General features: G+C 32.9%; 1 protein-coding gene across 1 annotated transcript in view; it reads left to right on the forward strand.

Moving 5' to 3' along the window:
- Window positions 1–25,233, forward strand: part of CRY1 (cryptochrome circadian regulator 1) — a 74,045-nt gene extending 48,812 nt beyond the window's left edge. Inside the window, exons 2-13 of the mRNA XM_010970474.3 lie at window positions 533–641; window positions 12,202–12,344; window positions 14,644–14,828; window positions 15,244–15,332; window positions 15,896–16,036; window positions 16,118–16,429; window positions 17,844–17,995; window positions 18,231–18,433; window positions 18,539–18,631; window positions 23,566–23,637; window positions 23,716–23,819; window positions 24,593–25,233. Coding sequence (XP_010968776.1) covers window positions 533–641; window positions 12,202–12,344; window positions 14,644–14,828; window positions 15,244–15,332; window positions 15,896–16,036; window positions 16,118–16,429; window positions 17,844–17,995; window positions 18,231–18,433; window positions 18,539–18,631; window positions 23,566–23,637; window positions 23,716–23,819 — 1,603 coding nt within the window. The 3' untranslated portion in view covers window positions 24,593–25,233. The remainder of the gene's footprint in view (window positions 1–532; window positions 642–12,201; window positions 12,345–14,643; window positions 14,829–15,243; window positions 15,333–15,895; window positions 16,037–16,117; window positions 16,430–17,843; window positions 17,996–18,230; window positions 18,434–18,538; window positions 18,632–23,565; window positions 23,638–23,715; window positions 23,820–24,592) is intronic.
- Window positions 25,234–25,462: the final 229 nt, after the last annotated feature.

Raw genomic sequence — 25,462 nt, forward strand, 5'->3', positions numbered from 1 at the left:
GTTTAATTATATTAGAAACTTGAAAATGGTCTTTATGCTTTCTCTCTCTTAATTACATTATCCCTTAATACTACTTAAATTCTTAAATTATTCACTTGTGATTAAAATTGGATGTTTCCCTTTTATTTCAGTAGAAAATGTTCTGGATTTTTCAAGGTGGCTTTTCATGCGAATTTGAATTTATTTTGCCAAGTTTACACAATGAGATTAATTCATTTTATTATTTGTTTATATGATTTTTATGTTTAGAAATTGAACTTTGCTAACAGTCATTATTATTTAATGAAAAGTTAATGATTTAATTTAGGAACTTCATTAAAACACTGAGAAACTTGTGATGTAATTTTTAAGAAAATTATAAGTACGGTTTTTGGAAACAGTAATTTACATATCAATTAGAAATAATAAGTTGATAAGAGGTAAAAAGATGATGGGCTGACATTTCAACTTTTAGAATAACATGATTTTGCATTACTTCATATCTTCTAAATATGTATTTTGAAGAATTTAAATAAAATTTTCTTCTCTATAGATTTTTGCTTCAGTGTCTTGAAGACCTTGATGCCAATCTGCGAAAATTAAATTCTCGTCTGTTTGTGATTCGTGGACAACCAGCAGATGTGTTTCCCAGGCTTTTCAAGGTAATTTGAAAAATCTTTGCATAAAATAATAATCCTTGGCCAAAGAAGACATATATTGTTAAATTAGGCGTTTTAGGTAATTTAAATGTGGGGAATGTAAGTGTTTTTAAATTAAAAATTTGTGGGTTTTTTCCTTTATTTAATCAAATGGTGAAAAAAATGATTTACAATGAAAAGATAATTTTTCTTCTACCTTCAGCTGCTAGTTTCCCTCCCGGAAGCAACAACTACTACCAGTTTCTTGTGTATTTATTAGAAATATTCTTTACATAAATAAGAATGCATATGTATATGTGTTTATGTATATTTTGGGTGTGTGTGTATGTTATCACCCCCTCTTCTAAAAGCCAAGAGGAGAACATGCTATGTTATACCAATCTGTGCCATGCTTTATTCATGTAACTATGTTTTGAAGATTGTTGTTACTCTTAGTCTTTTAAATGGTATTCATCATAGTATTCCATTGTTTAGATATGCTATAATTTTTTTTAGTGTAGTGGACTTACAATATTATATTAGTTTGAGGTATATATCATAGTGATTGAATATTTTATAGATTACACACCACACAAAATTATTATAAAATATTGACTGTATTCCCTGAGCTGTACATTACATCTCTGTGATTTATTTATTTTATAACAGATAGTTTATACCTCTTAATCTTCTTCATCTGTTTCACCCCTACCTCTACCCATCTCCCCTCTGGTAACCATTAGTTTGTTCTTCGTATCTGTGATCCTGTTTCTGTCTTGTTATATTTGTTTCCTTGTTTCGTGTTTTAGATTCCACATATAAGTGAAAACATCCAGTATTTTTCCTTGTCTGACTTATTTCACTAAGCATAATACCTTCCAGGTCTATCCATGTTGTTGCTGGTGGCAAGAGTTCATTCTTATTTATGGCTGAGTAATAGTCCATGTGTGTGTGTGCATGTATGTGTGTGTATGTGTCTGTCTGTCTTCTTTATCTATTCATCTGTTGATGGGCACTTAGATTGCTTCCATTTATTGACTATTGTAAATAGTAAATGGTGATGCAAACATTGGGGTACATATATCTTTTTGAATTAGTGTTTTCATTTTCTTCAGATAAGTACCTAGGAGTGGAATTGCTGCATCATATGGCAGTTCTATTTTTAATTTTTTAAGGATATAATTTCTTTCACTAGCTTTCTGCTAAACATTTAGTTATTTTCCAGAGGTCTTTTGCTAACAGAAGTAATGTTGTCAGTGACCATCCTTGTCTAAATATGCGTATCTTTGCTCACATATGCCAGTACATTTGTGGGATAATTCTTAGAAGACTTTCTGGGTCAAAAAGTTGTAACAATTCACATACTACCAACAATACAAAATTATAATTTTTTTTTAACTTGGTAGAGTCTTAAGAATCTCCTAGTCTTCACAGATATAGAAAACAAACTAGTGGTTACCAGTGAGGCTGGGGTTGGGGGAATGAGAGGTGCAAACTATTAGGTGTAAGACAGGTTAAAAGGATATATTGTACAACATGGGGACTATAACCAATATTTTGTAATAACTGTAAATGAAATATGACCTTTAAAAATTGTATCAAAAATGAAAATAAATAAAATAAAAAAAGGTATGCCTGACCTGTGTATTTAGAATATGTTAGAGCTGAAACACTTAGTTCAGTCTTTTTATTGTGGAGATTAAAGAAAATAAAGCTTAGAGCAGCAAAATTACTTGTTCACAGTAACCTTGATATTTTGTGTCTGAACTGATAATAAAAGTCAAAACTTTATTTAAAAAAAATACAATTCCTAGTCTTATTTCCCATCCCCTCCCCTTTTTTAAAATGAAAAAAACTAGTTCTAGAGAGATTAAATGAGTTGGCCAAAATCATAAAACTAGCTCATTGAAGTGCTCAGACCAAAAACTGAGTTTCCTAGCTGTCTTTTATTTGTCCCTTCCTAATTACTACCAGTAGAATTCCTAATGTATATCTCCTTTTTTCTTGCAGCTGTTTGATGCATCATATTTTTATAATAGCAATGTTTCTATCTTTAATGCAGAAGAGAACAGTTCTTTCTCCTGAATGAAAATATCTCCAATGCTAGGAATCAAATCAGCACTACCTAGACCTTTTTTCATCAGTGTGAAAGACATGTTTAGGGTTTGGCTAATGCAACAGATGTGGCCAGTGAAAATTTATTTTATTAAAGTTTGCTTCTTACTGTAGCTGCTTAAAGTCAGAATTTAATCTAGGTGTATGGAAGAGCTCTGAGTAAAAAGTATATCAGAAACAATGGTAATGGTTTATCAGCAACTCATAAGTATGAAAGTATGTGTGAATAGTTGCCTCAACCCTATCTCTAAACCCATGTGGTATAAGTAAAATGAATCCTAAGACCATTTTACTTGCTTTAAAATAACAAGACATTTATTTACTTGATTTGAAAAATAAAAACAGTTTAAGTCAGCAAGTCTCTTGTATCCTTTTCTCTTGAGCTTTCTTCTACCTAAAATAGCATATCGTTGGATCAAACTATCTTCTTTATTTACATGATGTCCTGTCTCTTTAGTTGAGCAGAGAGGCCATAAAATACAGATATTGAACACACGCACATACACATAGAGTGCTTATTATTTTATTCTGATTTTTCCTTCTACACATAGTACTCTGTATAAAACATCATTTATGAAAACTTTCAGATATATTTAGTATGTCTAGAGCCATAGAGGGAGTTAATTCCTTTTTTTAAAAATTGTATTGTTTTTATTTTTACTTTTTGTTTAGGGGAACTATATGCATGTGTTTCAAAAAAGAGCCCAAAAGTATACACAGTGATAAGCAGGTCTCCTTCCCACCCCTAACCTTTACACCCCCTGTTTCTCTGAGAGGGAAGATTCTTTTGTCGGTAACTAACTGACTCATTTACATTGTTGTCTCTGGGTTTATTATTCTAGTCGGCAAATAGTGAGAATTTTTAATAGGTAAGTAATTCTGTTTTCCACATTGGAGATAAAACTGGTTTGGACCTGATAACAGTGCCTTTAGTTTATTGGGGTGATGACAGTAATTTCAGTACAGATGTGTCTCTAGTATGCATCTTCTCTTGTAGCATTTGCTCATTTTATTCTGTTTATAATGAGTAGATTTAGGAATGGGGTCAGAGTACTTTTATAAACATATTTATTTATGTCTGATAAACTTGTTTTTTCTTATGTGTTTTCTACTTAGAATTTTTCTCAGTTAAATTCTAACTTAATATAAGCTAACAAGATGGCTTTTTTTTTAACTTTTTTCTCATGTTCTACTGAAGAAATGATGGACTTAGCAGACACTAGCCTAGGCAAAACTTAAATGACTCTATTGATCATAGGTGTCTTACATAAATTATTATTATACAGTTAAATTTTACATCTACATTTGATGCCAGACTGATGAGCTATTAACACCATGTACATTCTATGGCCTGTAGAAACTTTTTATGAAGAGTTTAAAGTATTGGTTTAAAACATTCTCATTATATTCAAGAAACGGAGACATGTCTTTATAAATGGATATACTGAACCATAATAACATGTTTTGTTAAAAAAAAACTCAGAATAAATCAAAAAAGAACATATAAAGCTACTAACATTTCCCATGCATAAATTAATTTATGATTTTTGAATTATTTTGGATTCTTACTTTGTTATTTCATGGTACATGCTCGTTTGAATAAGAAAATTCATTCAGCAGATACTGATTGAGTGCCCATGATATCCAAGGTGGTGGTCAAGGTGCTAGGGATATAGTGGTTAAGCAGACAGAAAAAATCCCTATCTTCACAGAGCTTACACTATATTAGGAAGGAGACCAATAATAAACAAGTAAATATGCAATGTCAGATGGTGACAGATGCTAAAATAAAGTATGGGATAGTAAGTCCCTAGGTGAGGGAAGAATAGTTTCTCTATATGAAATTGTGGAAGATCTCACTGATAAGGAGACATTTGATATCACTGAGCCCTGCAGATATCTGGAGTATGATATATTGAATCACAGTATTTTTTAGCTTGTTCATCAAAACGTACTTTATTTTCCTACTCCCTTAAATCTAGGTTGTCCTTATATCTTGTTTTGATTGAGTGCCAAAGAAGATAATGAGTTCTGAATCCTAGGTCTCAAGTGACCTCGTAACCTCTACCTTGGTCCACTTGGAATGCTCCTTGTACTATGTAAGGAAACCTGGGGTAGAATATCAAATGATGGGAGAGCACATGTAGAGAGAGAGAGGGCCAACCAACAGCCAACACCAAGGTCTGAGATGTATGAGAGAGGTCATTTAGATCCTCCACCAGCAGCCAAGCTGCCAGCTGATTACAGGCTCATGAATGAACCCAGGTGAGACCAACAGAATTATTATCTAGTTAACTGGCAGACTTGGAGAATTAACTATTTTAATCTGCTAAGATAATTGCAACATGGGGAAAGAGTGTCTCAGGTAGAGGGAACAGCAGTTACAAAGACCCTGATGTGGAAGTGTGCCATGATTTGTTCAGGAACAGCAAGAAGGCCAGTGTGCTCTGGCCAGAGCACAGTGAGTGAAAATAAGAGATGGAATCAGAGAGGTTGGAAGAGCCAGATCATAGGACTTTACCATGTTAAGGACTCTGGCTTTTACTCTGAGTAAAATGGAATGCTATGGGAGATTTCTGAGTAGGGGAGTGACATGATTTCACTTACATTTTATAAGAATCACTCTGACTGTAGAGAATGGACATGAGAGAATGGAAATGCTATAAAGGCTTAAGCAGAAAGATCAGTTAGGAGGCCATGGCAGTTGTTCAGGAGCAAGATGATGGTGACTAGGACTAGAGAAGCAGCAGAGGTGTTGAGAAATGGTAGAAATTTGGATATATTGTTTAAAAAGAGGTTATAGGGTTTGTTCATATGTGGTATATAAGAATCAAGGATGACTCCAGTGTTTTTAGCCTGGACAGATGACACAATGGATTGCCATTTAGTGAGATGAGGAAGATTATAGAAGGAACAAGTTTAGGGAAAAATCAGGAGTTCATTTTTTTTAAGTTTGAGATGCCTTTTAGACATCTGCATGTACTTGTTGAGTAGGCATTCAAGTCCAGAGCCCAGGGGAGAAGTCTGCACTAAATTCAGGAATCTTAAATATATAAATATATTTAAAATGCTGAGACTAGATTTATAGAATAAAGGAAGGGGTAGCAATATATGTATGGATGGAAATTTTTAGAGCTTTACCATCTTTATATTTAGGTTATTTTGTGAGATAACATCCTTTATGTAATTATACTACTTTCAATGCTTTCTCTTAAGAAGTTTGTGATTTATAACTTTGTTTTTATATAAAATGTAATGTTTCTTAAGTATTTTTACAATATTACCCGTGACTTTTAAGAACTTTACATCCATTTAGTGGTTCATTTTATGCCTTCTGAATGGTTGAACAAATAATTGTGATACACAAAAGGTTACAAATCTTAGTGCTTAATATTATAAAGTGAATATTCATTTTTTCACATGAAAATATTTTAATACTTCATGCAATCTTATTGTTATGTTCAACTACTGAAATCCAAAGGTTAACCACATGTTGTTTAAAATAAAGATGTGTGCTAAAGAGTAGATAGAAACTTCTACCTCTGGTTAAGATGTAGAAAGTTGCAAAGACCATCATTCCCATCTTAACAGTGAAAAGAAAGTAAATATGCCACAGTATCATAGGTTTTTCGGTTTTTTTTTTTTGTTTGTTTTTAACCTATCAGAGAGTTGAATAAATAAATAAATAAAATTCCGTAAAGGGATGAGCCTTTCATAGGAGAGAAGGGACCTATGGCAACATCCCTGAAATCACAGCAGGAAGAGAAGGGAATCTACTGTAGTTAAGAGTAAAGAGAAACCAGACAAAATTTTACCAAGGTTTTTATGTGGGCTGACATGGCAGATTAGAATCCCAAGAAGTCCTAGTCAGAGAGCAAGTTTACATCCACTCTCCAGTTCTTTTCTTCACTGCCTTCATGGAGTACCAGTGGCAGTGTGAAAAAATAGGTTGATGACTGAAAAAGCTGTACCTTGTAAATAGTAAGATAATAAAGTAGAATTCAAGACAAAATTGCCATAGATGAAGAATAAAATCCCACATCAAAAAGATATAACCATCATGAACGTGTATTATCTACCAGTAGCATAAAAATACATGAATCTCAAATTGATAAAAGTTAAGAGATAAGTAGATAAATTCACAATCATAGTTGGTGATTTTTACATCTCAATTATTGTTAGACTATACAAAAATTAATAAACATATAGATGATGTGAATAACACTACCAAATCAATTTAATGTAACTAATTTTTGTAGAACACTATACCCAAGAACTACAGGATACACATTCTTTTCTACTGCACGTGAAACATGCACCAAGATAGACCATACACTCAGCCACAAAACCAGTATCAGTAAATTTCAAAAGACTAAAATCTTACAGAATGTATTCTGACTTCAGTAGAGTTAAATTAAAACAAATGGCAAGAGAATAGCAAATCTTTGTAACTGAATGATAATGGAAGCACAATGTATCAAAATTTATGGGATTCAGCTACAGCAGTACTTAGAGGGAAATTAATAGCATTCAACACTCTATTAGAAAAGAAACAAAGAACTGAGCTTCTACCTTAAAAAACAGAGAAAGAATAAATTAAACCAGTAGTAAATAGAAGAAAGGAAGTAATAAAGAGAGGAATGGAAATCACTGAAATAGAAAACAAACAGCAGAGAAAATAAATGTGAAATAATCAGTGTATTGTGTCTCAACTCCAAAGCCACCCTTCTTTGCCCTGCTTTGTTTTATACTGAAGCTGGATGCTATAAACTTTTCTCCTTTGCTGGCTGGCTTGATATTAGGTTTTGTCAATAGGAATTGCTAGTTGTTCTTTGTAAGGTCATAGCAGAATTGAAGGGGCTTTCTTTTCTTGTATCTTTATAGTTTTTTCCTAGCACCTTAGACAGCCGATAAGCATGTGGGAAGACTGTAGCACTTACCTCAGTAACCCTTCTGGACAAGCTCCAGCTCATCCACATCCTCTGACAAATTTCTCTAGTGGACCACTTTTACAGATCAGCTCCAGTCAGCCCATGTCCTGCTGGAAGTTTCTCAGCCATTTAGTGATCTGTTCCTATGAACCAGCTCCGGATCTTACCCTCCGGCAAGTTTTTTCCCTACAGGGAAAGTTATGTGTTCCTGAGGCAGCACCCCCCATACAATGAGATGTGAATCTCAGTAGGGGAAAGAAACAGAACTCTTCTCAGTTCTTAATTCATTACTTATTTCCCCTCCATTTAGAGGTGGTAGCTGCTTTCTGCAATTGCTACTCTTGGACTCCTTAGAACAGTACTATCCAACAGAAGCCACATGTATAATTTTAAATTTTCTAATAGCCACATTAAAAAAAGTAAAAAATAAAAATGTGAAGTTAATTTTTAAGATGTATTTTGTTCCATCCCCAGTACCTCTATTAAAAATAAAATAAAATAAACTTAATTACCTCCCCCTAAAAAAAAAAATAATTTTAATAAAATATATTTTATTTAACCCTTATATTAAAATATTATCCTTTCAATATAAAATAATTATACCATTATTAAGCTATTTTTGTCTTTTTTCATATGAAGGCTTTGAAATCTAATGTATATTTTATGCTTACAGCACATCTCCATTCCAACTAGCCACATTTCAAGTGCTCAGAAGCCACTTCTGTGGCTACTGGCTATCAACCATATTGGATGGTATAGCCTTAACTCTTATTCCTTGTATTGTTGACAACTTTTTACCTGCTAATGATTCTTTATATTGCATTTTCCCCATTCAGATTACTACTGTGGCTCTTCTTTTGACTGAATCCTGATTAAATCAGTCAACAAAGCCAAAAGCTGGTTCTTTTAAAGGATTAATGAAATTGACAGACTCTTAGCAATATTGATTAGGGCCCAAAATGGAGAAAACACAAATTACCTTTATCAGGAATAAAAATGGGGACAACACTGAAGAGTCTCTAAATTTTAAAAACATTGGAAAGGATATTGTAAACATCATAATGTCACAATATATTGTATAACTAAGATGAAATGAAAAAACATTTTTGCAAAGTACAACTTACTAAAATTCTCAGAAGAAAAAAAAAAAGAAAAATTGATTAGCCCTTTCTTAAAGAAATTGAATTTGTAATAAAAAACCTCCCCATAAGTAAAATCCTGGGCCCAAGATGATCTTACTTTGTGAATTCTACCACATATTTAGGAAAGAAATTATACTAGTCTTAGAATACTCTTTCAGAAAACAGAGGATAATGTTAGGAAGATTTCTCAACTTGTTTATGAAGCAGCATAACTCTGATACCAAAACTTGATGAAGAACTTTTAAGGGGGAAAAAAAAGTGTAGCCAGGTGTCCTCCATAAACACAGACTCAGATATCCTTAGTATGTTAAGAAATTGAATTCAGCAATATTTTAAAATAATACTACACATGATCAGTGATGTTTATTTCAGGAATACAAAGTTGGTTCAACATTTTAAAATGGTCAATTAACATAATTTTCCTATTAATATAAGAGTAAAGGTAAAGATACTAAGATTGTCTCAGTAGGTGAAGGAAAAAGCATTTGAGAGAATTCAACACCCATTTATAATTTTAAAAAAACTTTAAGCAAACTAGGAATGGAAAATTGCTAAATAATCAATTTGATAAAGGTTGTCCACAAAAGACATAGCTAATATCCTACATAATGGTGAAACACTGAATGCTTTCCACCTAAGATAGGGAACAAAGCAAGTATATTCACTTTCACCACTTACTGAAAGTCTAGCCAGTGTAACTAGGGAAGAAAAAGAGTAGATAATTAACTTACCAGCTCACCTTCACTCTCCTGTTCTCTATCATAGCATCCTAGTTTTCTTTCTTTTTTTTTTAAATTGAGTTATAGTCATTTTACAATGTTGTGTCAATTTCCAGTGTAGAGCACAATTTTTCAGTTATACATGAACATACAGATGTATTCATTGTCACATTTTTTCACTGTAAGCTACCTCCTAGTTTTTCTAATAATTATTGTATACTTACTTATTATTACCTCTATATTGCAAGTCTTCCTTAGTAAGTTCCAGAAGGGAGGGACCTAGCATAGGACCTGGCCTATGATAAGAATTATAATAAATATTGGAATATGAATGAATTAATCTACTGTGTGGGGAACTTTCTCCTCCATAGCTTTTCATTTTTCTTATGGAGAGCTGTTCACTAATTTATCCCCAGGGAAGAAGTGAATGATCTCATTGGTGAGTTTAATAGAAGTTAAGCAAGTACAACTCAGATCATACCTTTCTCCTCTTCAGTTGCAGAGAGCACATATCCTGTTCTCTTCTATGTGATAAATTTTGTAGGAGCAGCCCACACTGCAGGGAGGGTGCTGCTTTTCACTGGGTAGGTAAATCTGTTTAATTCAGGGGTGAAATATTAGCAAGCTTACCTGCCCTTAAACCTAATATGTTTTCTCCAATCAGCTTTGCTAGTAATGTGTCTTCAGTTTTCTGACTTATGTCCCTTTCCTTTTCAAAAAAGTAAAGGAAGAGGGTGTTATTGACTTGCTTTAAGTTCTAACATTTACCAACTGAAAACTAAAAAATTATTTGTCAAAAAATCATACAATTGAATTGCAAACTACTGTTTAGAAAAAAAAAAAAACATGTAACAGAAAGTTTGCTATCATTAAAATATAAAGAGCCCCTACAAATCCATAAGACAGTTAACTGCAGTAGAAAACCAAGCAAACATAAGCTGCAGCTCACAAAGGAAGAGATATACAAATGGCTAATAATAATAATAGCAGCTGTCATTCATTGAGGGTATATTATGTCCTAAGCAATTTAAATGCTTTCAGCAACTCAGTAATATACTTTATTTTTTCATTTTACTGTAGCAAACACTTACATAGTGTATGCTATTTGCTAGATACTCTCTAAGCACTTTACTTATCTTCTACCCTTTTTATAGATAAGGAAATGAGCATGGAAGGTTTAGAAATTTGCACAAATAGTTGAGCCAGTCTTTGAACACAGGAAGTATGACTTTACATCTGTATTTTCTAATTACCACTCTATACTGCCTCTCACTGTAAAACAAAGAGATATAATCTTTCCTATTCTCATTTTAATTTCATTTTTAAATTTCAAAAACAGTACATTATTATACTAACAAATCTGAACAATGCAACAGTGTGTAAAGTATAAAATAATTATCTTATTTACATTCATAACTTCTACTTTTCAAAGATAACAGCTATTGACAGCTTTGTATGCCTTCTTCAAAGTTTTCAAGACATGAGGAAATTTTAAATGAGATATTTTTTTCTGTGTATGCTATGTGTGTGTATTAGTGGTTTTTGAAAATCACTAACACATGCTATTGGCATGTGTATGGGGAGAAAGCACTTTGGCGTACTACTGGTGAGAATGTAAATTGGTACAGTATATCTGGCGGAACATTTGGTAGTGTCTATCAAAATTTTAAATGTATTTATCTTATCTATTAATTGTTCTTAAAGAATTATTTCTAGGAAAAATAGAACAAATGCCCGCAAATGTTTAAAATGCTTGCATAAAGATGAAAATGTATCCTGCAAGGTTTATAACAGCAATTTTAAAAAACCACCATTGGCAATAGTCTTTGTCTAATCTGTACAGGTTTGGAGAATTACAATGTGTGACCATGTAATCAGTTAGATAATAGTTGAATGACAGGTGGTTTTTTTTTTCTGTATAAGTTATACCAGAGTAGATTTTAGAATTAAAAAAAAACAAAACTTTACTACTCCCCTGGGAAATCACTTAAGTCCCTGAAGTCACAGTCTCTTCATTGACATTCATTAAAAGGAGTATACAGGACTTACTAATATAGCACCTGCTACTCAATAATAGCTGCTATTGTTATTACTATCTTTATATATTCCACAGTTAACATTTTTTGGTAATCAGAAGTAAAACATTTGGAAACAGAATACCTCAGCATAGCAGCTTTACCATGTAAACTGTCAAAGGTTTATTACAGACCAAGTCTTAGAATCATCAGACATAAATTCAGGTATTCTGGCTCTCTCTGAACTTGTACAAATCCCTAAAATTTTAAAATAACCTTATCTGCAAAATGGAGACAACAACCAAAGTGCCAAACTCTGAGGGTTGTTTTGAGTAGCAGATCAGATAATATAAGTGTAAATTATTTGAAAAAGTGAAGTGATCTACAAACACATTTAGTGTAAGAAGCTGGTTTTAAGCATGTTACTAGATTGTCTAATGCCTAGCGTAATGCCTGAAATCTAGTGAGTATAAATTTCTTATTTACATATTTTTGAATTTATACATTGTGTACTTTCTTCCTGCATAGTCAAAGTTTGATTTATGTATAATCATTTGATGTGTGGAGTTTGAGCTTTTCACTTTTTTCCAGCCTGTGTTGTTGTAACAGAGAAAATAATTATTAAAATTTGTGTACATTTTTGCCTCTTTCTTTTACTTTAGGAATGGAACATTACTAAACTCTCAATTGAGTATGATTCTGAGCCCTTTGGAAAGGAACGAGATGCAGCTATTAAGAAGCTGGCTACTGAAGCTGGAGTAGAAGTAATTGTACGAACTTCACATACATTGTATGACCTAGACAAGTACGTATTTTTTAATGGTAAAATACACATAATATTTGTCATCTTAACCATTTTTAAGTGTATGGTTCAGTAGTATTAAGTACATAGAAAGTACTGTGGGACTTATGTTTGTAAAGTGGAAATAAATACATGTATAATAGAGTTGTGGAAGAATTAAATGAATATATGTCAAACTCTTAATACTGTATGTAACTTCTGTGATTTTTTTTAACCCAGTGACAGACACCAAAATTACCTAAAGGCATAAGAATAAAATACTCAGAATTCCAGTTTCAAAACTATTAAAAGTATCAAAAAATTATCTTTGACTATTCTGACTCAGCCTACTGTGGTCTCGCCTTTTGGGCAATATTAGTTTTATAGTTTATATGATACATAGCCATAAACTGCCTTGGTGTATTTTATATGATTGTCTTAAGTTATTTTTTTAATGTATATGTATGTAGTTTATCTGGATTTTAAGTACATATGCAAATTATATGTAACATTACATAGTCCTCTGAACAAAGGTATAGTATCTTACTTCTTAAAGTATATTTCTTGAAATACCAGTCCTTGATGAGGCTTTGTCCAACAAAGATTCTGTGGTCAAGTTTAAATTTAGGAAGTTTTATATGCAAAATTTAGAGTATTTATGGTTTGTTATATAAGATTTGTTAACATTAGCTTTTGGCATACTGTTGTCCTTACAAGTGCTGAAATCTCAAAATTTATGTACTTTTTAAATTATTCTACTTTTAAAGTTACTTTTACATGTTATCAAGTTAATAAAGCTAATTCTATAAGTAACATGACAAGCTAGCTAATTTTATTCCACTTTTCCAAGTGTATCAAAAAATTGTGGTTTGATTCAGGCAAGGGTCTTACTTGATATTAAGCCAGAAGTCATATATCCTTTGATAATAAACTTGTCTTCTAGTTTACCAGATTTCTTAACTTTAGGGAGCTGATAGCAAGGAGACAAAACAGGGTAAGAACAAATGCCTTAAGTGGGAAACTCAGTGTTACACACAATATTGGACTGTTTATTGGACTGAATGTGAATATTTACCATATATAATCCATCATGTACAAATGTAACATCTAGAAAACAGTTTTTCTAAGATTTTTACCTTGCTTCTGTTAATAATTAGCAGTGTTCACATTAGTATCATTACAGTACCATTATAGTGGACAGATTTCATTATGAGCCTATGTATAAACTCAAAGTTTAGAGAAAGGGTATAGCTTAAGTGGCAGAGTGCATGCTTAGCATGCACGAAGTCCTGGGTTCAATCCCCAGTACCTCCTCTAAAAATAAATAGACCTAATTACCTTCCTCACCCCCACAAAAATAAAATAATAAATAAATAAAATGCTTTAAAAAAAATAAATAAACTCAAAGTTTATGTATGTATACACCAAAGCAAAATTGCTAAAAGCAGAGAACATAGTTTTTATGGTAATTATTTTCTGTATGTACAATTGATACATAATTATATGTGCTATATTTGGATTAAGAAAAACTTGATTTGCTATTTATTAGTTATGTGACCTTGACTAATTAATTTAACTCTTTTGGTGGGCTTCAGCCTCTGATCCATAAAATGATGGAGTTGGATTTTACCGGTAATTTTTTATTAAGGCTAAATGCGAATAAGCAAATAGCCATGGTAAAAAAAGAATAATTGATTATTCCCAAATCATGTCTAATCTGGACTACCATTGGCAAGGCTAATCTTTCTTTTTAAATATGACTTGATTGAAAAGTTAGTGATTAGAATTCAATGTAAAATATATACGACATACTGACATTGATCAAAAACATGAGCACAGTAGAATATAGCAAGTGATTATCACTACAGTAACATAGAATCCTAATTAGTGAGACTTACTGATTGCTCCTTGATATAGTATTGGCCTGGTTTAGTTTTTATTGATATTAAGAAATTCTTTGAGCTATGTTGTGATATGTCTTCACATTTCCATATTTTTTTGGTTTGTTTTTGCCTTTAGGCTTATTTAGCTGGTTTTTTTCTTTCTTCATTTATAGGTGCTTAATTCCCTTTGTCTTAAAAGTTCTGATATTTGCATACTGTATATTTTTGACATCTAGCATATGTCTAGAAAATGAAGAGAATAGTTATCAGATTTATTAATTATTTTAACAAGTTTCCTGATCCTAAGAAGCTAACATCCTCCTAGAAATCTTAAGTGATTCATTTTATTTTCTGATTTTTAAGCCTTTTTAGAGCTTATCAATCAAAGTATATTGTCCTTTTTTTTTATACTAACTGTGTTTTACTAATTTTTGTAATAGGATCATAGAACTAAATGGTGGACAGCCACCTCTTACTTATAAAAGATTCCAGACTCTCATCAGCAAAATGGAACCACTAGAGATACCAGTAGAGACAATTACTTCAGAAGTGATAGAAAAGTGCACAACTCCTCTGTCTGATGACCATGATGAGAAATATGGAGTCCCTTCACTGGAAGAACTAGGTAGGTATAAACAGTAATACATGTGGAGCTTAAAAGTTAATAAACCATTCAGAAAATCCCACTCCTACTTTGACATGTAAAGTGTTTTGTGTTAAAAGGAAAAAAAAAAGGAGAAAAAAGAAAACCCCAATTAAGAAATGATAAATCTATGCGTTATTTGTGTATTCTATAAACATATGATCTATCTGTTATTCTCTTAAGATGTACATTCTAAAGAATAGAGACCATGTTATATATCATCTATATGTGAGGACCTGCTCAGGGCTGTCATTTCATTTTTATGCCACTGTCAGATTTTTTGGCAAAGTAATTTTTATCCCAATGATTGTGGTTAAATGAAAAATATTTTAGTTACAGAAGAATTATATTTTTTTCTTTTCTTTTTTTTCTTTTGTTTTGTTTTGTTTTGTTTTAGGTTTTGATACAGATGGCTTACCCTCAGCAGTATGGCCAGGTGGAGAGACTGAAGCACTTACACGTTTGGAAAGGCATTTGGAAAGAAAAGTATGATAATATAGATCATGTTTATATTTCCAAACTAGCATTTTAAAAATAATTTCACTCGTTTTTTAAGACAAAAATATAGATTGTTGAAAAAGAAGAATTGAGAGAAATGGTTAAAATAGCACAAGCCCAGTTGTTTGAAAATTAACAACTACTTCTTCATTTAAATACCTTTCCTCCTCCTCATCTGAGTATTTCCTCTCTACTACCAATACTACCTCTTCTATTTTTTCTATGTAAGCTGGTATCTCATGACCATAACTTTGAAGCTAAGATGGAATCCTTCTATTTCACCTTTATCTCAGTGTCAAAGACAGACTGAAATTGCTCTCAGCCTGTGTTAGGAATTTGAAGGTAATTTATTTCACAAGATTATGTGCTACCTGAGGTTGGCTGAAACAAAAGAATGCTCAGCTTTATCCTTTCTTGTTTTTTATTAAAACATGTCCTTTGTGGCTGGAATAATGAGATTTTATTCCCCAAGGACTATGTAATTTTTTTCTTTTAATCTGTTAAAATGGAAAAGGCAATTAGGTAGCATAATATTCTCTGTGTGTTTTCAGGCTTGGGTGGCAAACTTTGAAAGACCTCGAATGAATGCAAATTCCCTGCTTGCTAGCCCTACTGGACTCAGTCCTTATCTCCGATTTGGTTGTTTGTCATGTCGACTATTTTACTTCAAACTGACAGATCTCTACAAAAAGGTATTGTCTAGAACTGGAGCTTATTTTCCAAAATACTTTTATTTTAACTGCTGATAATACTTCTTTGTTTTTTAATCTTAGGTCAAGAAGAACAGTTCACCTCCCCTATCCCTTTATGGGCAACTGTTATGGCGTGAGTTTTTCTATACAGCAGCAACAAATAACCCACGCTTTGATAAAATGGAAGGGAATCCCATCTGTGTTCAGATTCCTTGGGATAAGAATCCTGAGGCTTTAGCAAAATGGGCAGAAGGACGGACGGGCTTTCCATGGATTGATGCCATCATGACACAGCTTCGTCAGGAGGGTTGGATTCATCATTTAGCCAGACATGCAGTTGCTTGCTTCCTGACACGCGGTGACCTGTGGATTAGTTGGGAAGAAGGAATGAAAGTAAGTGTTTTAACAAATGTAGCATGGTCTTATTTTGAAGAACTCTACCTTATTAAAACAATTCCTAAAAGTTGTCTGTTATTTAGAGTCATTTATAGTCTGATTTTTCAGCAGGAAAGTATTTTATTCCCACAATACAGGCACACTTTAGGGGAGCAGAATAGTCTAATCAGACAGAAGAAATGGTGAAAAGTGGTATGATTAACCTGCGATCATTTCAATGGCAAAATCAGCCTCACCATCAAGGGAACTGTAAGATTTAACACTGTGGACTTCTTGGATCAATATATATTTATAGTTGATCATTTCTATCACAAAAAGGATTCACCTAAGGGTTATTAGAAATAGTGAATTTGTATTATAAATTTTAAAATATATATCATTTCACTTCACTTCAACACCATAGCTTTTTAGTCATAATTCTGTTATATAAAGTGAAGCATGCTTCATTTTGTGACATCATCTTGTGGTTATACAGAACAGGACTTAGATATATGTTTTACCCTCCTATCTGAAACATAAACTGAGGGGAGGGTATAGCACAGTGATAGAGTGCATGCTTAGCAGGCATGAGGTTCTGGGTTCAGTTCCCCAGTACCTCCATTAACAACAACAACAACAACAAAATTATAGAGGTAAAATATAAATTTCCCCTATCCAAGGGCCATTTCTAATCCTATGGGTTAGCTTTTTTTATATCTCCTGTATTTTCTAATACAAAGTTGTATGCAACATAGACGAATAGCATACATTTAATGAATTTATAAAAAATAATTTAATTCTGCTTTCCTTTTGGATTAGAGTCCCAAGTTTAAACTCTCTAATACTAGTGAATTTTTGAAGATTGTTTATATTTGGATGCTTCCATTATGTAGGCCAGTGTACCAGGCTCCTAAGTTTTTGTTGATGACTTATTTGGTAGCATTTTTGCTTTCTTTAAAGTGTTTATTGCTTTTTTTTTTCATTTCTTAATCTCCTCATATCCCATCTTATCTTTTTAAATCAGTGACTTGAGTAATTTTTACCCTCCACCCTTAATAATGCTGCAAAGATTAGAAAGGTAAATTCTGTTCAGAAATCTATATATTACTAATTTGTTTCTTTTCCTGAAATAAATCATAGAATAGAACATAGACAAGGAAGCTAACTTTGGAATTTTTAATTTTACAGTTCTGTGCTAGATTTTCTTTGTCTTGATTATTTTTTTAAGGGGGGGTGGATAATTAGGTTTATTTATTTTTAACAAAGTTACTGGAGAGTGAACCTGGGATCATGTGCATGCTAGACATGCAGTCTACCACTGACCTATACCCTCCTCCTTCTTTGCCTTGACTTTTGAGCTACAGAGACCTGGAAAATGCTTGCTTTGAGAATTATATGTGTGCAAACTAATTGGTTACTGTTACTTCTGAAGGTATTTGAAGAATTATTGCTTGATGCAGATTGGAGCATAAATGCTGGAAGTTGGATGTGGCTGTCTTGTAGTTCCTTTTTCCAACAGTTTTTTCACTGCTATTGCCCTGTTGGTTTTGGTAGAAGAACAGATCCCAATGGAGACTATATCAGGTAAATCAAGGGTGATTATTATTCAGTTTGGAATAGCTAATCCAGGAAGAGCCTTTTATGTTTAAGAAATGCCTAAAGTATTCCCCACTCATGATGGGCAGCAGAGATGAGGAGAAGGGTAACAAATCATTTAAATGGTATTGATTTGATTGTGGTCGTTTATAGCTAATAAACAGTTTGTTACAATTTGCATATAGCTCATCTTATTAATAATTTTTCTTCCTTCTCCTAAAAGGCGTTATTTGCCTGTCCTAAGAGGCTTCCCTGCAAAATATATCTATGATCCCTGGAATGCACCAGAAGGTATTCAAAAGGTAGCCAAATGCTTGATAGGAGTAAATTATCCTAAACCAATGGTGAACCATGCTGAAGCAAGCCGTTTGAATATTGAAAGGATGAAACAGATCTATCAGCAGCTTTCACGATACAGAGGACTAGGTATGTCTGTAAATGCCTTTGATTTGTTTCTTTGACAGCTGTTTAATGTGCCTTTCCTTGAATTTGATCTTGACCATAACTTAATAGGGAATTTTTTCCCTTTAGGTCTTCTTGCATCTGTGCCATCTAATCCTAATGGGAATGGAAGCCTCATGGGGTATTCTCCTGGAGAAAATATCCCAGGTTGTAGCAGCAGTGGTAAGTGAGTGAAAAGGAAATTTCTGCACTTAGTAACATAAAGAGATTAATAATCAAATATATTGTTTATTGAACTTCACCATAATATGTTTTAAAAATTCTGTCATTAAAATTTGTGTGATAGGTTTCTTGTACACGTGCATACATGTATACACACACACACACACACACACACACACACACACACACACACACACACACACACAGGCTCCATTAGTGACATTTTAAAGATGGGAAACATCATTACATGTAGTAGAATTTGGGTCAAGGTAACGATCTTGCAAACTGAATGAGGAGAATAAAATTTTAAGGATAAAATGAAAATCAAATATTATATTTTCAGAGTGCTCATTATTATTTATTCTCTTTAGATATGTATCAGCTATAATGTAATTCGTTAAGAAGGTCAGTGACCCTATGAATATGGCCAAAAGATTTGTCATATACACGCATAGGGCCTCTAGTCCTTTTGTAGATGGGTTTTTCCTTACAAACCCTAATCTTTAATCACTTTCTTTATGATATATGTTTATTTGCCACATATATTCTTAATACACGTGACATTAATAATGTTAAGAAGTCAGTATGTATTGGAAATTTGAATCATTGTATCGGTTTTCAAAGGTTCTAACCAAAAATAGCATAAGGGTAATTAATTTGATTTAAAACAAGGCTGCATTTGAGGAATGCTTATTTTTTTTAATAGACTTTATATTTTTTAGAGCAGTTTCAGGTTTACAGCAGAATTGAGCAAAAAATACAGAGCTCCCACATAGCCCTCCCCACCCACACATATATACTCCCCTACCCTCAACATCCCTCATCAGTGTGGCATATTTGGTACAATCAATGAACCAACATGGGCATCTTATTATCAACCGAAGTCCATAGTTTACATTAAGATTTACTCTTGATGTTGTACATTCTATGGGTTTTGACAAATGCATAATGACATGTAGCCACCACTATAGTATCGTACAGAATAATTTAATTGCCCTACAAATCTCTTGTGCTCCATCTATTCATTCCTCCTTCCCTCCCTCTCCCCAAGCCCCTGGAAACCACGTTTTTATTGTTTCTGTAGCTGTGCCTGTTCCAGAATGTCATTTGGTTGGAATCGTACAGTTTGTAGCCTTTTCAGACTAGCTTCTTTCAATATGTCTTTTAAGTTTCTTCTATGACTTGATCTTTTTTTTTTAATTTTTAAAAAAAATTTTACTGCACATATATTTTAAATTTACACATATGTACTGTTCATTGTTTCTAAGAATGTTTAGAGCTTTAGCTTTTTAAACTTACATAATTATCAAAGGAATAAAGCCAACCACAAAATGAGAATTAACTCAAAAAGATACATACACCCCACTATTAACAGCGACATTATTTGTAATTGCCAAGATTAGGAAGCATCCTAAGTGAAGTCAGATGTTCAAAATTGATATTAAGAACAAAACCTTTGACAAATTGAACCTTTCTGAACTCAAATAATTTTTGCACACTTTTGAGGGCATGTACTTTATCCTCCAAGAATTAGCTTAGGGAGAAACAAAAGCACTCATATCTTGACTGCTTACTCTGTGCCCAATGTGAGGAGATTTTTGCCACATTCTTACAGTAACCTGGAGAGCTGGCGGTGGGATTCTCATTTTATGATTGGAGAAATAAGCCTAGAAAGGTTAGGTAACTTAACAAAGATCCACAGTTGGTCTGTAGTTGAGCTAAGATTCAGATCCAAGTCTAACTAGTCCTGAAGTTCATATTCTTTCTTGTATCACTGGGTCTCCCCTGAAGATGTAATGCCATATGTAGTGCTTATAAGATAAAATATATTATTACTGGAATGTGTTTCACATTCGAATAGCTGCTAATGATGGCAGTGTACTTTAGAAATGTTCTTTCTCAGAGCTTCCTACAATTTGAAGTAAACCTTAACAAGGTATAATTTCAAAAGTTCGATAATATTTCTTGTGCAAGTCATAGACTGCCTTTTTTGCCCACACATGAGTTTGAGGTACAGAAGTTCTGTGAAGCACTAAGATAACAGGCAGGTAGCAGAGGGATGGAAAGCAACAGGCTCCAGATACCTTCCTAATGGATAATGATGGTACGTACTGTTTCTTAGTCCACTCAAAACTGTATTCATTATTTGGAGTTATCTGCAAAAACTAATGATGGTAGCAAGTTAAGTTGGAATAATTTTGCTTCACAAATTTATAAACATATGATGTTTTATGATAGGATTAATAAATTTTGAGAGTAATCTATCTAATCATGTGAATATTTGCCTATAACACACTTTGTAGCTAGATGTTGTGAAGCTTTCAAAAGACCTGGAAGACATAAAAGCTACACAGAGCTTACAGTTTAAGTAGGGTTGTAGAAGGGGAGAAAAAAAAAGAAAAAAGTGATCAACTGTAAGATGCTGCTTCCACATGCAACAGGTAAAAAGGAAGAGATCAGTGAGAGCTAAAGGAACTAGGAAACTTTTCTTGGAAGATGGTAGGGTGGTTAGTATCTAAGTAGGCAGAGAGAGCATTGTAGACTGAAATGGGAGTGATTATGGAAAGATCCTTAGGATATGCTGTTAAGTATTTCTCCCCTCAGCTTTCTATTCCGCTTGAAAGGATTTACATACTTCTGAAGCATATCCCTTTATGCCCTACACTTATCCTGTTTGTAGGCTTTTATTTTACATTCTTACAAGGCATTTCAAAGGGCAAGATTCTTTATGACTTTTCTTAAGTTTTTTACGATTGTGCAGAATTTTTAATCTCTGCAATACAAACTGCATTTTCTAACTCATTTTTATAGACTTTGTGTGCTCAGGAAAGGAATAAGCTAACATACACAGATGTCTTGAAGTATTTTTGTTCTTATAATGACGCAAACTACAATCTGTTTACTACAATAATAGTTTTAATTTAATTTTTAGTTTAAATCTTTTCTATTATAAAATACCTATTCAGCATTATTAGTCACTGGCGAAGTGCAAATTGATAGGACTTAAAAGATAGGACTTCACACCCACTTAGAGTGACCAGTTATCAGTGATCCCTTGGGGTTGAGGAGTTTCTCAGGGCACAGGACTTTCAGTGCTGACACTTGAAGCATCCCAGACAAACTGGGGTAAGTTGGTAATCCTGTACCCACTAGAGTGGCTAAAATGAAAAAAGGCAGTAACAAGTGTGTGGAGAATGTGAAGGAACTGGAACCCTCATATATTGCTGAGAGGTAGGATGTACAGCTGCTTTGGGAAACAGTTTTAGCAATTTCCTAAAAACTAAATATAAATTTAACATGTAACCTAGAAATTCCATTCCTAAGTATCTATCCCCCAAAATGAAAAAATATGTGTACACAAAGACTTATGTGAATGTTTATAATAGCTTTATTCATGATGGTCAAATCTGATATATCCATACAATGGAATATCAATTCATAGAAAGGTACAGAATGCTAATACATGCTGCAACAAGGATTAAATCTCAGAAATCCTATGTTAAGTTAAAGAAGCAAGAACCAAAAGACCACATGCTGCATGATGCCATTTATATGAACTATCTAGAAAAGTTATGTTTTTAAAAGAGAAAGTAGATCAGTAGTTAGTTACCTTAGGCTTAGAGGTAGGAGTGGGGAATGGATGCAGATGGACATGAGGGAGGGATCTTTTGGTGGTGATAAATGTTTTAAAACTGGATTGTGGTGATGATTACACAGTCGTAAGTTTTCTAAAAATTAAAAAAAAAACTACTCATTATAGAGAATTTAGAAAATTCAGAAAAATAAAAAACAACAAAAATCAAATAAATATAATTGAAAATATATTTGTTGAAGTTTTTTAATTGTAAAGTATATATAACATAAAACTTAATATTTTAACCATTTAAAATGTACCATTCAATGGAATTAAGTACATTCATGTTCTATGAAGTTTTAAATAGTGTTATACAATGATGCATAGTGACAAGTATCACCATTAGGAGAAGTCTGGCTGATGGTAAGACCAGTAGTGGCACCATTCAGTGGTGAATTTGCCATAGTCCAGAATTTGACTGTCAGCCTTACAAGCCTAAAACCTGAAAGTCAGTGTAATTAGAGATGACCATTCTGTGAATGACAGACTAGAAATTTTTAAATCATATGAAGTAAAATATCAATGGGGAACGCTAGTTTATTAGTTTATCATGGAGATATCCCTTTCCAGAAATCCTCATCCCTGAGCAGAGCATCTACTTTCCCAATTTTGAGTACCTGAAAAGCTGAATTCTTTATCCAGAGGAACTTGATGAGTATGAAATTATAATAAAAATAAGTTGATTGTTTTGCTTGGTCCATCAGGTGCTGCTCTAGTGACTAGAATCCTCATATTTTTCCATAATGTTTTCTCTAGAACCTACTTTTCTGTAGCAACCAATTTTCCCATGATTTTTTTCTTTTTAGGAGAGTTGATGTAATTGCTCAGGCTAGGTAACTGCCACATTGTCTATGTCTCCCCCTTGTGTGATTTGAATTGTTTAACTCTCATGTGGCTGGCCCTTATTCCTTTATCTCCAAGGACATATGTTTGGATGGGTGCTGAGGGAGGAGGAGGGTGGAAAAGGGGGACAAGAGATGAAGGGAGGATGTATATCTCACTTTGCCCTATGTTTTGCCTTCATGGTCAAGTGTCTAATTGTTGACTTCCAGTAAAGAAATGTATGTTTAGAAAATGATTATCAGTGATTTTGCCTTTCAAAAGTCAACATTTCTGTGACCCTAAATTTAAGTTTTCCTAATTTGGGCATGTGATTTTTGGGTCACATGAAGGATTGTGGGTTAGTCCTAAAAAGCATAAACGACCTTAAATACAAATATGGAAAATTGGATTTGTGATCTTAATACATACTACTTGGAATTTATTGTAAGTAATTTTACTGTGTTTTAAATACTAACAGGTTGTACTCAAGGGAGTGGTATTTTACATTATGCTCATGGAGATAGTCAGCAAGCTCACCTATTAAAGCAAGGTAAGAATGAAGCATTCGAGCATACTCCTCTTCTCACCTTCCCTATCTTAAACATACATTTTTTTAAAAAATGTGTAGGAAAAAGCTCCACGGGCACTGGTCTCAGCAGTGGGAAACGTCCTAGTCAAGAAGAGGACACGCAGAGTATTGGTTCTAAAGTCCAGCGACAGAGCACTAATTAGGTAAGTATTTTAGAGCTTTATTCCCTGCTTTAGCAGAGTGTGTAATCAACATAAATTAAGGTAATTTCCAAAATGGGGCTAATCTCTATTTTCAAACCAGAGAATCTGAGGCATAAATTTTTCAATGATTGTTCCAAAATCAGTTAATTCTTAGGCAAGAGAAATGCATCTGTAGTGGACGAGGTAGTGTAGTCAATTTTATGGTCATCTGAACTTATGATCTTCAGATTTGAAAAGCTTATGATGTTGTGCTCAAGATTTTCTCAGAAAAAGCCATCCTTTTCATTTCCATACTCTGTGACCATGAGTCTAAAACAGTTAAAGTGACTTTTTATTTTAGTGGTATTAATGTAATCTGTTTATAAACTTTTATCCAAATCTTCTCTTTAAGTGTTTATAAATTCCTTTTACCTATTATGCTACTTCTAAGATCTAAATTCTTTTCAGTTTGGGAACAGTTTAAGCTTTTGTTTAGAGCTGGCCCTTTTTGGAAGTGTCCAAAAGCCATGCCTGTATTCAGTTCAGTGGGATATGGGATACTATTTTGTGATTTAAATTTATATAAAAAGTGTCCATACGGTACATTTGCCAGTTTTTAAAGACATGTCTCTTCAGTTATCTTGAACTGTTTACATTTTTAAAATTATTGCTGTTTTTTAATGCCAGCCTATTAGACTGTAAATTTCTTGAAGATCCGTAAACAGTCATCAGATTTTTATCATTTGATTCCTTGCAATCAAGCTTTATCAATTTTTTTTTCCCTTAAATCACAGAAAACATTCAGGAGGAATACTGTTGCAGCTGAAATTGGTGGGGAGTTCAATACTTTTTCAATTAAATTATTTTAAAATGTTCTTTGTTGATGGAAAGCAGTTACATTTTGAAATGCATTATTTCTAATAACATTTCTGTGGTTTTTAACTTTTTAATGAATTTGACATAGGACAAATGGTAATTTGTATATAAATAACTTGGTAAAAGAATTTGCTTAATGTAAATATAAATAGTCACAATTAGTATAGATCCATCAATATATTTTTGATAATTTTTCATGTATGGTAAAAGTAGCAAACTGATATTCTGATATAAAAATCAAAATTTTGAAAGTCAGTGTGGGAAAATAGGAGGTTTTTAGACTTTCTTAAAAGAATTTGTTAAAATTTTAGGACAGAATTTTTCTTGACATCACTGTTTGGTCTAACTTTGCACTCTTTGATGATACTGATTGAGAAAATGTGTGTAATCAAAATTGGTAGTTATAGCCTCTATTAACACAGACAGTATATGTTTTAAAGCTTCATGTATGCCTGTTTTGATCCAAACTTGTAGAAGTATCGTGTGTTAAGTTCTTGTCTCCTTTTTGTTCATTTACAGCTAATGTGACTTCGTTATTAAAGTATATGCATATATGGAATCTTGTGTACTTGGTGGTTGTATTTTTCTTTTTTTTTTTTCTTTTTTTGTGTGTTTCACATAAGGGGGAGAGCATTGGTATGTGAGATGTGATCACAAAATTAGAGACAGATTCTATAAATTACATGTCACCATTCTGAATGAAGAAACAGCTATTATATATTTAGTAAAATATTTTTCAAAATCATTCCATATAAGAATATTATCTTCCATATACTTTATACTCTTAA

This window comes from Camelus bactrianus, chromosome 12 (assembly GCF_048773025.1).
Source record: "Camelus bactrianus isolate YW-2024 breed Bactrian camel chromosome 12, ASM4877302v1, whole genome shotgun sequence".
NCBI lineage: Eukaryota > Metazoa > Chordata > Mammalia > Artiodactyla > Camelidae > Camelus > Camelus bactrianus.